The sequence below is a fragment of the Pavona decussata genome, unplaced genomic scaffold (assembly GCF_977016875.1).
Source record: "Pavona decussata unplaced genomic scaffold, jaPavDecu1.1 SCAFFOLD_272, whole genome shotgun sequence".
NCBI lineage: Eukaryota > Metazoa > Cnidaria > Anthozoa > Scleractinia > Agariciidae > Pavona > Pavona decussata.
Window position 1 is genome coordinate 1216656 of NW_028145674.1, and position 12641 is coordinate 1229296.

The window sequence follows — 12641 nt, forward strand, 5'->3', positions numbered from 1 at the left end:
TAAAAATCTCGTATCACTGTATTTCTATTTCCATACCCTATAAACCTTCACAGAGGTATTTTTCAGTGCTAAAAAAAACAGCCTCTTGTTTAATCGCCGAAGCGATTCATGTCCTCCTTTAGCGCGGAATGCGCACAATTTGGACGAGATACGCTAGGAATCTTAGTTAAGCTATAAACAACTTAATTCGACGCCTTCAATTCTGAAAGATACCTTAGGCGATTAGTGTTAATTGGCATTTCACGAGGTGTGTTACGACTAAACCGGGGCAGGCGGGCCAAACGCTCTCTCCTCCGTGTCAAGAGCGTGGTTGTTTACGAGTACGATAGGCACGTACGCGTTTCAGCACAAACATGATTGTGCGATCAAAGCCTGACCGGGGGAAGGGAAGGGCGAGGGCCGACACACAAGCTTTTCGAGGGCGACGCAAGTATCAAGCATAGAAGTTTGCGTCAAATGAAAACCAGCTCAAGGGCAGGATTTTTCGGGGTATTTTTGACGCCGCGATTATCCTTTACTCAGTTGTTTCCTTGCGTCAACCCGTTTTTTGAATAATAAAAGAGATTATGACATAACGAGCTGGCTTCGCGTTGGAAAACGTTGAATGCAGCATGCTCGGATTATTTTGCACCTTATCCCTAGCTATACGATAAAAGCTCTACCATTTAGTGGTAATACTTCCTTTTACTATCATCAGCCTCAATTATAAAGCGAAAAAAGCTACTTGTTTGAAAGTAAACAAGTTCGGAATACCTGAAAACAAAACCATTGCCCCACCCACCCCTCCCTCATTTAAGGTAAGTGTATTTCCAGACCATTTAATTGACGATCAGATTTTTAGCTTTTCTGTAATCTTCGGTTAAATCGTAAGCTGATTTCTACCTTTCTTATAATGCAATTTGTTTTCAGCCGAAAATCCCAAAGCTCGTTAAAAGGCGAAAAAAATTGAGATCAGCGTTGAAAAGTGGCACACACCGCAGTATTACGCATATCCGCACAGGAGAGAAATGACACTGGCAAAAAAGGTCAACAAACTGATGAAATTAGAACCACAGATTGCTAAATTTAAAATGTCACGAGTTTCCGAAAAAAGAATATGCTCAAGCTTAAACTGTTTGTAATAATAACTCTGAGATCAGACATCGGTGCTTTCCGAAGAATTTCTTCAAAACAACATTGAGGTGATAAGCAAGCTAATTTCGATGCAAAATCCTCCTAATTCCTTGTTCAACATAACCAAACATGCCACTAAGGCTCACTAAGGCCCTTGAAAGTTCACGAACCTGTCAAACCCGAGTCACGTCTTCTCAGGGCGTTGAAATAATGTTGTTTTCGTTGCTGCTCTTCGGTATGACAAAAATGAACGCGTTTCGAGGTAACTGCATTCAATACATTTTCCAAAGTCAAGCGCTTTAATATAGTCTCCAAAGAGGTCAATCGGCAAATAACATTGACGTTGTTTAGTCTTCGTTTTCCGCAGAATTCGTGGCGGTGTGTTTTATATTTTTCGTTCAAGATCGCGCTAAAGTTTTCACTTGGCTTCCGTGTCTCCCGGAACGAACAATTTATCATGTCTTGGCGCCCAGCTGCGCGTCAAGTTGTGTATGGAAAATAAACGTTTTCTTTGTTAGTTCACTGTTGAGCGGATCGAGAGATTAGGGTTTAACACTCTCTCTCTCTCTCTCACGCACGCCTTTAACAAGCTTTAATTCGTCTTAAATTTAGATAGAAACCCATAGAATTCTAATTTAGTAAAAACGTAAACAATCGATTGCTTATAAACTATGATCGTTGTGGGCTAATTCCACGGCATCTAGGTACGCCGCTTGGTCGAGAATCCAGAGATCAGACCAGGAAGCTTTAGTCATGTTATGTAGTTATTTGAATTTTAAATCATTGAGTGATTTCATAGTTCTGCGCTCAACATGTACGTGGCGAGATTTTCGTGACTTCCAGGTTCCACACGAGTGGCCGATCGCGTGATTTCGACGTTCGATTGACTACGACTTCCGTTCATACATCAAAGCGTCAATATATCAAATGCTTTTACTTTTTTAACCACTTGTGTTGTTTTTAAACAAGATCCTGTTTCTTTAAACGCTTTTAAAAATTTTTATTTCGATCTACTAAGTTTACAAACAAGTGCTTAATCTTATAATTTTACAACTGACGGTTAAAATTAGTATTTGATCGTCCATTTACGCATTACTTGATCATATTAAAAACCCACTGAAGCGAGACCTTCGGTGAGGTTTGCGGTGAAAGATCTAAATTGTCATTTACTATCGCTATTATGGGAGCTATAATTAGAGTTCTTACTCTTAAACTACGATCATGTTTGCTTTTACGGTGTACTAATAATCAAGGGAAACCACTACCAATAAAAATGTATTTAAAAATCACAACCTCAATCTACGTTTTGTTTGCAGCCAACGCACGTGCACTTCAGAGCGTTTATCTCTCTGGATTGAACATTAATTTTTAAAGTTTATCAAGGTTAAATTACGAAAGACACTGACTTAAGTCTTAATTAATAAATTACACTGTTTGTTTTATATACAAGCGACTTAGTCAGTTTATTAGAAACGTAAATATCTGGAAAGTTCTCAAACTCGTTATTCCAATAATTAAGTTGCCATTGCAATTGTTCACGAAAGAGCAGCTACACGAGAGCCGTATTTTTCGTTTAGGGGGACACTTTATCCTGAAAATACTGTAGTCTCCTTTCTTGCAAAAATAAAAGTCGGAGGAAAAAATAACACCAACTCGTGATTAGCAGGAAACTATAAGGAATTTTGCACACAAATCGATGTGACAAAGAATAACATTAAATACAGACGTAGCGTTTAAGAATTTAATATTCGATTCACGCGCAGCATGTTATAATAAAAAAGTCTTGAAATCTCATTTCAACTTCAACATTTTTTCCGAAGAGTTTCAAATAATAACAATAATAATACATATACATAAATATCAATACTATATTCTTTAGCTCTCTCTCCATATTATGGTATTCCTTCAGCTTACTTAAATTTAAATTTCATCGTAGATTTTGCTTCTCGATATAGCGCCTATATACTACCTGTTTCATGTTTTCTCTAAAGGCACGTACACGAGCAAATAAATATAAAAGAACAATTGCGAATAAAAAATCTACACCTTCCGTTTAACACTTCTCCTCTTGAAATCAAACGTCCAACTCGTCAAATAAAGTTATTCAAACTTTTGAGTCCCTGGACGAAATTCTAAATGTGACCATTCAAATGAAAGCTACTGAGCAGTACTTTTCTGTGGTTCTGTTTATTATGCTGTACAACGTGGTTCTGACTTTTGAGTCTGTGGACGAAATCCTAAGTGAGGTATTCAAACGAAAGTTCTCGAGTAGTGCTTTAATCTGGTGCTGTTGAATTTATGGAAATCTGTACCAAATTTGTGAAGTTGTTTATTTTCTCGCTCTTAGAGGGAAAGCATTAAAGCTTTGGGTGCATTATCATTTCGAGAAGGCTCGTCAAGAAATCGAATGCTTTGCATCAATTCTTCTTTGCCGCAAATTTTCTGAGTTCTAAGATTAGCTACACGATTTCCAAAGCGATTGAGTTTAACCGAAAACATCAACATTGCTATATCAGGGCTAAAAACTGTCAAGTTCAAGAGAGATCGATATTGAAAAAGCTGCAATAAAACAAACATCCACTCGTCTTTGGACTTAAGTTAGTAAAAGAGAACGACTCTGCTATGCCTCTAAATGACTTATTAACCCCCCTTGTCTCTGGAGTCAAACCACAAATCTGTTGCTAACTTTAGAGTCTGTGGATGAATTTCTCAAGTGTGTCCACTCAAATGAAAGCTACTGAGCAGATTCCTGCGGTGCTGTTTGTTATTCTGAACAAGGTGGTTCTAACTTTTGTTCCTGTGAGTGTCTAAGCGTGACTATTCAAATGAAAGCAAGCGAGCACTTTCCCGCTGTGCTGTTTATTGTGCTGAACAAGGTGGTCTAGCTTTCGACTCTTTGGATGAATTCTAAGGTGTGGGTTTTCATTTGAACAGCCCGCGCAGTAAATATGAACTAGCCCATGTCTTTCTATGTCTATCTAAGGGATTCTTTTCCGTTAGTAAGGTCTCCAAACCCCCTTAGGAGTCGAGGTACCGTTCCGTTCATGTAATGCCGTGTCTGCGTGCGACACTTCAAGTCCGGTGTGATGATTAACAACGTGGTTTGGCATACTGTCAATTGGCTCTTGCTTTAGCGCGATCATCCCGTGACCATCATTTCTCGAAAGAGCATTAAATCCGCTGTTCAAATCCACGTTTCCAAGCGGTAAAGGTATTCTTTGAGGGCTTCCTATAGTCTGCCCAACCAGAGGCATCACCCCGGGTCTCGACAGGGGGAAAGTCACCCCGGTGGTCGTGTTCGCCTGAGTGATAGGCCCGACCAAAGCTGCCGATGTGGTCTGAGTTATCGGCATATTTCCTTTACTCAGCGGCGTTTGTTGCATAAACGGCTGCGGCCTGAACGTATAGCCGTTATTTACCATGCCGTTGGTCAAGGTATTGTTGTTCAACATTGGTCCGTTCATTACGGAGTTACTCCCGGGTCCTGCGTTGAGTTGTTGACACGCCGTAGGGAACATGCCGTGTGCGGGGTCCATACCGGGCGCGGCGTGGACCCCTACTTGATTCATCCCGGTTCCTATACCGTCTGTTACAGTTGTTAGTGTAGTATTCGATGTAGCTTGCGGTGATGATCGAAACGCGGGAAACTGCGCTATGCCCTGAAATCTGGGCTCCGTGTAGTGAGGAAGCATTGGCACATTAGGGCTTGTGTTCTGCAAGTTCACTTGCGGCCTTGGAGCAGGCAGTCCGTTTAGAGCTGAGAGATTCACTTGAGCCTCAGACGGGGGGTGAGGGGGAATGTTTGCTCCCAAAAATCCCGGAAAACCGTGAAAGCCCCATGTAGACGGCGAGCGGATTTGATTGTTTTCTGTGAGAAAATAACAGATTTAACGTTATTGTGTATGTTTAAATATCTTTCCGACAACGTTACTGTATCAGAGGGTACATAAGAAAGTCGAAAGGCATTTATTTAAAACTTCTGGTTGACATATGGAAAGCGGGCATGACAACAGGAAATGAAACCGGGTTCAGCCGGCAGTAGTTGAATGGCGGCCAAACTGAAAGATTTTGTGGATATAATCAAATCGTTTCAGCCCAACCATAAACTCCGATGGTTTTATCTCTTCTTGATTTTAAAAAAAGGGAATGTAAACGCACAAACGTTGGACAACACTACTTAATATTCCCTCCCTCATTGTTTAAACTAGTGATGTAAAAGCCATGCTTCCCCCAAGAACAACCCTCGAAATTTTCGCGTCTTTTTTATTTTCTATCGGTAAAAGGAGAGACTTCTGTTTTGATTGTAGAATTAGATAAGAGTGTTCTAAAACCATCGTCTCGTAGTTTAAGTATAAAAATGTATTCTGCGGCCACATTCATAAACCGCACAATTATGGAAAGTACATGAGCAATTAGTACACGAAGTCAACTGACACTAAACACAACAAAAAAAAAAATGGTTTAGCGCGCGACATCAAGGATCAGAACAAGACTTTCACTTAAGTTTTGGAGCCATTTATTTAGAGCAAAAGGAAATTTTGACAACTGAATTGAAAGGTTGTCTCCTTTTTAGGTCCACACATCAAGATGTGAAAAGAGACAGCGCCCTATTACTTAGCATTAGCCGTGTTGTTTCCAATCATCAACTCTTGAAGTGTTTACGATTTCAAGGACATCTGCAGTTTTTCGCTTCCTTTACTTGATTTGAGATTTACAACGCACTGATTAACGTTTCTAAGGCACATTTGCTGTGTTATTTCGAGTTACCTAACGAAAACATTTTAGAATAAAAGCAACATTTTACCATGACTGCGCGAAGCAAGTTAGAAAGGACGGACACGTCATCAAATCTTCCGCTGTACTTGCACATGACGACTGAGAAAGTTGGTGCGAACTAAATCACGACCTCTCTCTGCAAACTCGTCACTGAAGTTACCATGGACTGGACTTCTCTACCTTTAACTTAAATTTGCGCTTTATTATATAAATTGGGTGCTCTACTGATTACGAAAATAACTTCACAACAAGAGGGATGAATAAGATTTATTTAGCACTTGGACAGCGAAATGGGTTAGCTCGCGTATTGAAAAAAAGTTTATGTAAGTAAACTTTAATAGCTTTCCTAAAAGGAAATAAAGAAATTCCCCATACAAAAGAAAAGGTGTGTTGCTTTGCAACAATATGTTTTATGTCTAGACAGGGAAACATGGCGCCAATGTGTCCCTGGGAACTCGCTAAGTGATCCACATATTGCCATCTTTAGCTTCGAGATCAAGAACTTTGTAAAACCGTTAGGTTGATACTATGATACTGAATAGCTTTCCCTATGCTGAAATTATCGGTGAAACCACCTATGTTTTCGATACTGAGGGCGAAAAGCATAGAAACACAATTTCTTCGTGTGTGTTACAATTTGTAAAAGAAACAGAGTTCGTTTTTGTGCAAACAATTCCGGAAACCGACGTTGAATGATTTAGCTCCAAGCATTTCCTCGGGTATGGTTTTCTTGTTCTCACGGTTCAACATTCTTCCGAAGTTGATAACAGATAAAGGAAGCAATAAACTTAGAAACAATAGTTTTCTACTTGAACCAAGATGCAAGGAAGGATGCTCATTTTAGGAAAGCCTTTGTCGGTTTATAGAGCCAGACACCCTTCGGTTTTAACTTTCAGTGCGTCTGTGAGGTGAAATCTTTTCGAGCCGGCTAGACCATGCTCTGATTCTGCACGAGGTGACCCTAGCTAGCTTTGGAGTCCGACGTTGTGACTGTTGAGTGATCATTCAAAAGAAAGCTGCTCAGCAATATGCTCTCATACGGCGATGTTTATTTTTCGATGTTTAGAAAAATTTGCCTCATAAATGCTTTAGGCGAAACTATTAAAACTCAAGGTAACTTAGCTATTAGGGCTTACCGGGATTTAAAGCGCTGAATGCCGAAGACGCGTCTGGAGGTAGTTTGACGGGTTGCAATGGGCCGGGATGAAGCTCAGTGAAAGCGCCAAAACTGTTATCCCTTATGGAACGTCGAAGACCTTCAAATCCGAGCTCAGAAAGGCGATCGGAAAAGTGAAATTGTTCGTAGGCGTTTGCTTGGTCTCTTTCATCTGATCGCGTTCTGTGCCCTGTCAAAGAAAACGAATTTCCTGTTATGTGGGCGAATTAGGCGCCGGTTGAGCTCTACAGCTGAACATTGAATACGTTCACCAAATGAAACGGCACTCTGATTTTCTGGGAAAGCTGCCAGGGGCTGAGCGTGTTTCTAAAACGAGTTGATTTGTTTCACGGGTTTACACAATGATCAATACTTCAAGCAAGAAAGGAATCTTCATTTGAAAGTCAAAGCTGATAACTTGAAAACTTGTTATTTTTACCTTCATTTGCTGCGAACCCAAAGCGCGAAAAAACATGTGATGTAGAAACTAAGGCAAACGAGACGCCTGACTAGCTTTGCTTTTTTTTCCTTCTCCCCAAACGATTTAAACTTTAATTAGAAGTATGTAACAAAGGGTAGTCGCTTTCCAGATGACATAGTTAACAAAAATAGAAGTTCCGAACTAAGTTTATTCATGACACACCCCAAAATTCGTGTCATTTCTTTCTCTTGCAGCGAGAAAATTAGACTTTCGACTATCATCGAGTGTCAAACTGCAAAGGTAACAATTTCTGCTCAAAATTGATAATTATACGAGATGAATTTTTGCAACGTTGCAGAACTTAGAAAAGGTTACGATTCTAAAGCAATGAAATTAATACAATAAACTAAATTCCAAGACTGAAGTCGACTGAATCATTGAAATTCACAGGAAGGCCTTCCTGAAAGCTTCCAACACGTCAATGTGATTTCTCATAAGTAACGTCATTTGTGCGCGCTTCACAAAGCCAGTGACATCCACATTTTCCTGTTTGTTTGCAACAAGGAAAGAGCGCAATAAAACACAAATTTTCCACTCGTGGTAAACATTGGAACACCCTGCCAAGCAAAGACAAGTTCACGTAGCGAAATAGACTATAGATAGATACAATTTTCGCGATAAAACGAAATCGAAAACAGCACGCTTCTTTCTGGAAATCCGCAATTATTGTTTCTATCCAAGCACGAACAGTTGGATGTTGAAACTATTATCAGTGACTCGAGCCCGGAGAATCTTTGCGAGTTGCAACTGCGAAGTCAAAACCAAACTGAATTTAGCTAAGAATCAGTACAGAATTACAACATTGCGAGCCGTTCGGATACATTTACGTAAAAAAAATATTCCTTTTACAGCTATTTCATTGCACAACTCTTTGCCTCCATATTTTAAGTGTTCAAAAAAGAAAAATTACACCTAATTTTATAAAATTCTATCCTGTTCTCGCAGAATCATGCTTCCCTTTGATAAAATCAAAACTTCCGACTTGGGCTTTAGGCAAAACTTTCGAAGGTTATTTTTACAAAAAAAGTTGCCTTAAACATGAAAGTAATTCCCGAATGAGATTGCCCAAGAAGACATTTTGGTCTTTGTTGAATTTTTTTAGTTTATACATGTACCACAACATCCTGCATATACGTCACCAATTTTCCTATTTTAACAGTTGCTTGGAAATAAAACGCAAAAGATATCACCAATTATTTTATTGCCAAGCATTTAACAACTTTTCCACATAATTTGGATCAGAGAGTTGGATAATAGCAGAGAAATTCTCAAATGTGGAACTGCTGCTTTTGAATTTAGATCTTAAAAGATACTGAAAGATAATAAAAATTCTGTGAATAACTAATTACTTAGCGGCATGTATTTTCTCACCATAGTGAAAATGAAAGCCCTGATATTGGCAAAAAGTGGAGAAGACATTCTTGAAGTTCAAATCCCCCAGAAAAGCTAGTGGTTCTGTTTAGTGGTATAAATTTAATATGATTTCAGTTGAGGTTTCAGTCTTAAGTTGAAACTAAACCAAAATAGCCCCAAGTGGGTGAAGAAAGTATTATATTTTGGGAAATGGTTTACACACTTCTCCTTCCTAATATAAGTAATTTTGAAAAACTGATCCCCTGTTTTGTGGTTTGAGGGTAAAGTTATGTATGGTGAGGTAAAAATGGGACTCCGTATAAGAGTCAACACAATGCATATATATGTGGTTTTACCCATACAAACTTCTTGTGTTTCACTTAAACCTTGGACAAGAAAACCACATTGAGGCAAGGTTTTATTCACAGAAATTCAATACACTGCAGGACCAGAACCAGTTCAGGGAGATTTGAAACACAAAACTGTCCTTTGATTGATTTTAAAAGAGTATTTAATTTTCAAGAAAATAGAACAAAAATATCAAATTCTCCAGTGATATTATTAAAATTTGTTCTCAAAAGACCTTATTGAATTTTCTGAACATCTGGCTTTTAATTGAAATTTTTTTCATACACAGTGCTTTGGTGACTGTCATAAAAAATTAATCAAGGTAATACCCAACTGTGATAGAAATCTTCATTATCAATAATCAAACTGTCAATTTCTTGTGCACTTATATGCATAGCTATGGTCGAGCTTCAAATTACTTCTTTTGTTTATCACGGAACAAAACCATGAATTTTGATTTTTGGATATCTATATGATTTGGTGGTTTCACGTTGAAAGTTCTCATTTTGACCTTGGAACCATAAAATATAGATTTGTTGACACACTGGTGGGGTTTCGAAAAATTATGCAAAATGCCTGACTACTTTCTAAAGAAAAAAAATTTAATTGACTTATAAAATGCCCCTAGTCAAGTTGAGTATTCATGATTTTGACGAAATTGTAAGCTTTTTTCCCTGTGTGCAACCAATTATTGCAATTAGAATAAAATCAGCTAAAAAATCCCATCTCGGGGACCTGCCAGGTAAGTGGAGTGATGTTTAATTCAATCCAGTCAGAAATCAGAAATAAAAACACATAAGAAAGAAATCAATTACTGCACTAATTTAATGTAAAAGGAAACGCAGGAGGGAAAATTGAACTTTCTTCATAGGCAAGATCAGATAAAGACCAAAACTAAAAACTAATCACTCAATTTCGCCACAGCCATATGCTTCTGAAATTGAAAATAAACTCAACACATTTGGTCTGATAATTCTGTTTGTCAAAAAGCTTAGTGAAACTATTTGAAAAGCACACTTTGAGCTTGCTTTTAATTGTTTCGGTCTGCTCTCACTCTTTGTCTCAAAATTGAAAGAAGTCCAATTTCAAAGTACTTTTTTTTATCTGATTTATTAGGTGGATTAAGAAGAGAGAGAAATGCTATTAAATTAACAAATGTATTTCTAAAAGCCTCTTTGAGGACAGGTGAAAGGATGACATTCCAGCATGCCACCTGCTAAACCACCTGCCATCTGCATTGTATGGAGGCTTCAAAACATATGATAATCAATTCAATTATCGCACCAACCAATGGGATGCGCCCATTTTATGAATCATTAATTGAAAATTAAACATTAATCATTTTCCCGCGTATCGCCTAAACCATTTGTCCCCGCTACGCGTGGCAAGGCTATAGAAAGAGACAACGGGAAGGCTTTATTTATCTAAACACTGCCTATGTTTATTTGCGGTTGAGTCGGCCAGTATTCATGAATATAAACAACATAACAGCACCCGTTTCAAGGCGAAGCCGCAAATTTTTTTATCTGCTCTTAGGTTTCGACAGTATCGGCAAAGTCAGGCCGTTGCGGCTAAAACACTGCAGACGGGCACACTTTGGAATGAGCTTGTTGTGGCCACGAATACCTCGAGATATTAAAAGCTAAAATAGCCTCACGAAAAATCTTGCTTGGAGAAGATACTTATCTCTTGATTGTGAATTAATTTTCAAAATCAAATCAACGTCGGAATCAGAATTTTAAATCCTTTGAACAGAAGGGAAAATTATTTTTTTCTTCGAATCTTGATTGAATTTCATTTTTTTCATCTTCTGAATCAAGGGGAACAAACGAAAATCACAGGGGTAGTTTACTGAAAAGCTTAAATTTGGCCGACACACTAGAATTGGGTTCCAAACGTGCTTCGGCTTCTAAGGGGTCGGGTGAACCACAAATACATTTGTCAAACAATCGAAGAATGAGGAAGAGATTTTGTTATAACTTACTGCGTGGTTCTCGCGGTCCATCTACGGTCACTTTAATAGCTCTGCAGTACGTAGCGACTTGAGGTGGATCTGTACGAACCGTTATTGTCAGCGTAAATGTCTTTCCTGTGGCACAGGTGAGAGAGAGAAATAGAAAAAAAATAAAAATAAAAATAAACTCGTTGTAAACAATTGGGACAAAATTTTTCCCATCAGACAGACAGTTGAAATTGACAAGCTATGCTGAAGCGCATATAATACATGACATGTTTTCATGAGTGCATGTCGTTTCCAGATGGATGATTTCATACCGAATGTAGTAAGTGAGCCCTATCTGCCTACTGCGTCAAACGGATCGCTCTACATCACGTTCACTGCTTACCTCTTCCGCTCCGGCCAACGAATCTCAAATCGTTGAAACGGGCAACCTGATTTTTCATCACGGCGGTCGCGTTTCGGAGTTCAGCTGCAAAGTTCTCATCATTACCAGCAGCAATCGAGACGAGAACCCCATCTGGAATGTCGCCGAGCGCTACAACTTTGAAGGCGACCGGTAGAGTCTTATTACATCTCCAATGCGATGGTAACACGCTACAAACAAAGTTCGGAGAATCGGTTTTGACGAGCTCGCCTGGGTATTCAGCCAGTGCTTCAATGAGCGATCGCTCGCCTCTAATTTTTCGTGGTCCCGTGCTTTCTGTGGCAGTGGTCATGGTTGTCCAATGTGTAAACCACAAGAGTGCGCCACCAGAATATGTGTGGCGAGCTTGGCACACTACCGGACGGTGAAATAAAATGAAATGCTCTCGGCCAACCACTCCCCTGCGATTTTGACATCTGTTGTTCGCCTACTTGTTTTGCGTTCTTGTGTGATGTACAAGTTATGAGCCAATAGCGGCGGGCGGTAGTGCCTGCCCCACGCCCACCGTTGGCATCTGGCCAATCAACTCACGTAGCACGCATTCCGATGAAGTCTCTCTCGATTTCTGGAGCGTTCCTGTGGTTTGTAGCCTTCATGTGAATCATTGTTTGATGACATTGAAGAACTAGACTGCGGCAAATTTCGCCAATTAGCGATAGTAAACTGGATGAAGCACGTGGAGGCTACAAATGGGAAAGAGTGACTTTTTTTATTGCATCAACAAACGGTGGTCGAATATAACCGCTTAGCTCGTTCATGCTTAACGTAACAGAACGCGAGTAGATTACTTAAGAGAACTCATAATACGTAAACAAGCGCTTCCCTTAGGCAAGCAAAGTTGTTCCCACTCGACGGAGATGACTAATATCGAAAGAAAAGCGAACTCGAGAATACTTCATGCTGTGCGTCATTCGCAATAGGAAGTGTAGAAGTCAAGTAAAATTTCCGTATCGCCCGCGCTATATCCTCGTGTTTTACCGACAAGTCATTCCAGGCGGTAATCTGAGAGATTTTACCATCATCAATCGGG

The 12641-nt window shown here is 39.4% G+C and overlaps 1 protein-coding gene across 2 annotated transcripts; it reads right to left on the reverse strand.

Annotated features, from left to right (window-relative positions):
- Positions 1-2840: 2840 nt before the first annotated feature.
- On the reverse strand, positions 2841-12052 carry LOC146455641 (runt-related transcription factor 1-like). 2 transcript variants are annotated; one of them, XM_085093965.1, is made up of 4 exons: positions 11573-12052; positions 11212-11316; positions 7026-7235; positions 2841-4981 (listed from the first exon to the last, which is right to left on the reverse strand). In XM_085093965.1, the coding sequence occupies exons 1-4, from the start codon at positions 11901-11903 to the stop codon at positions 4110-4112; spliced, it is 1518 nt and encodes a 505-aa protein (XP_084950091.1). In that variant the 5' UTR covers positions 11904-12052; the 3' UTR covers positions 2841-4109. The 2 variants fall into 2 exon arrangements, with proteins under 2 accessions (XP_084950091.1, XP_084950092.1); XM_085093966.1 differs by lacking the exon at positions 7026-7235.
- Positions 12053-12641: the final 589 nt, after the last annotated feature.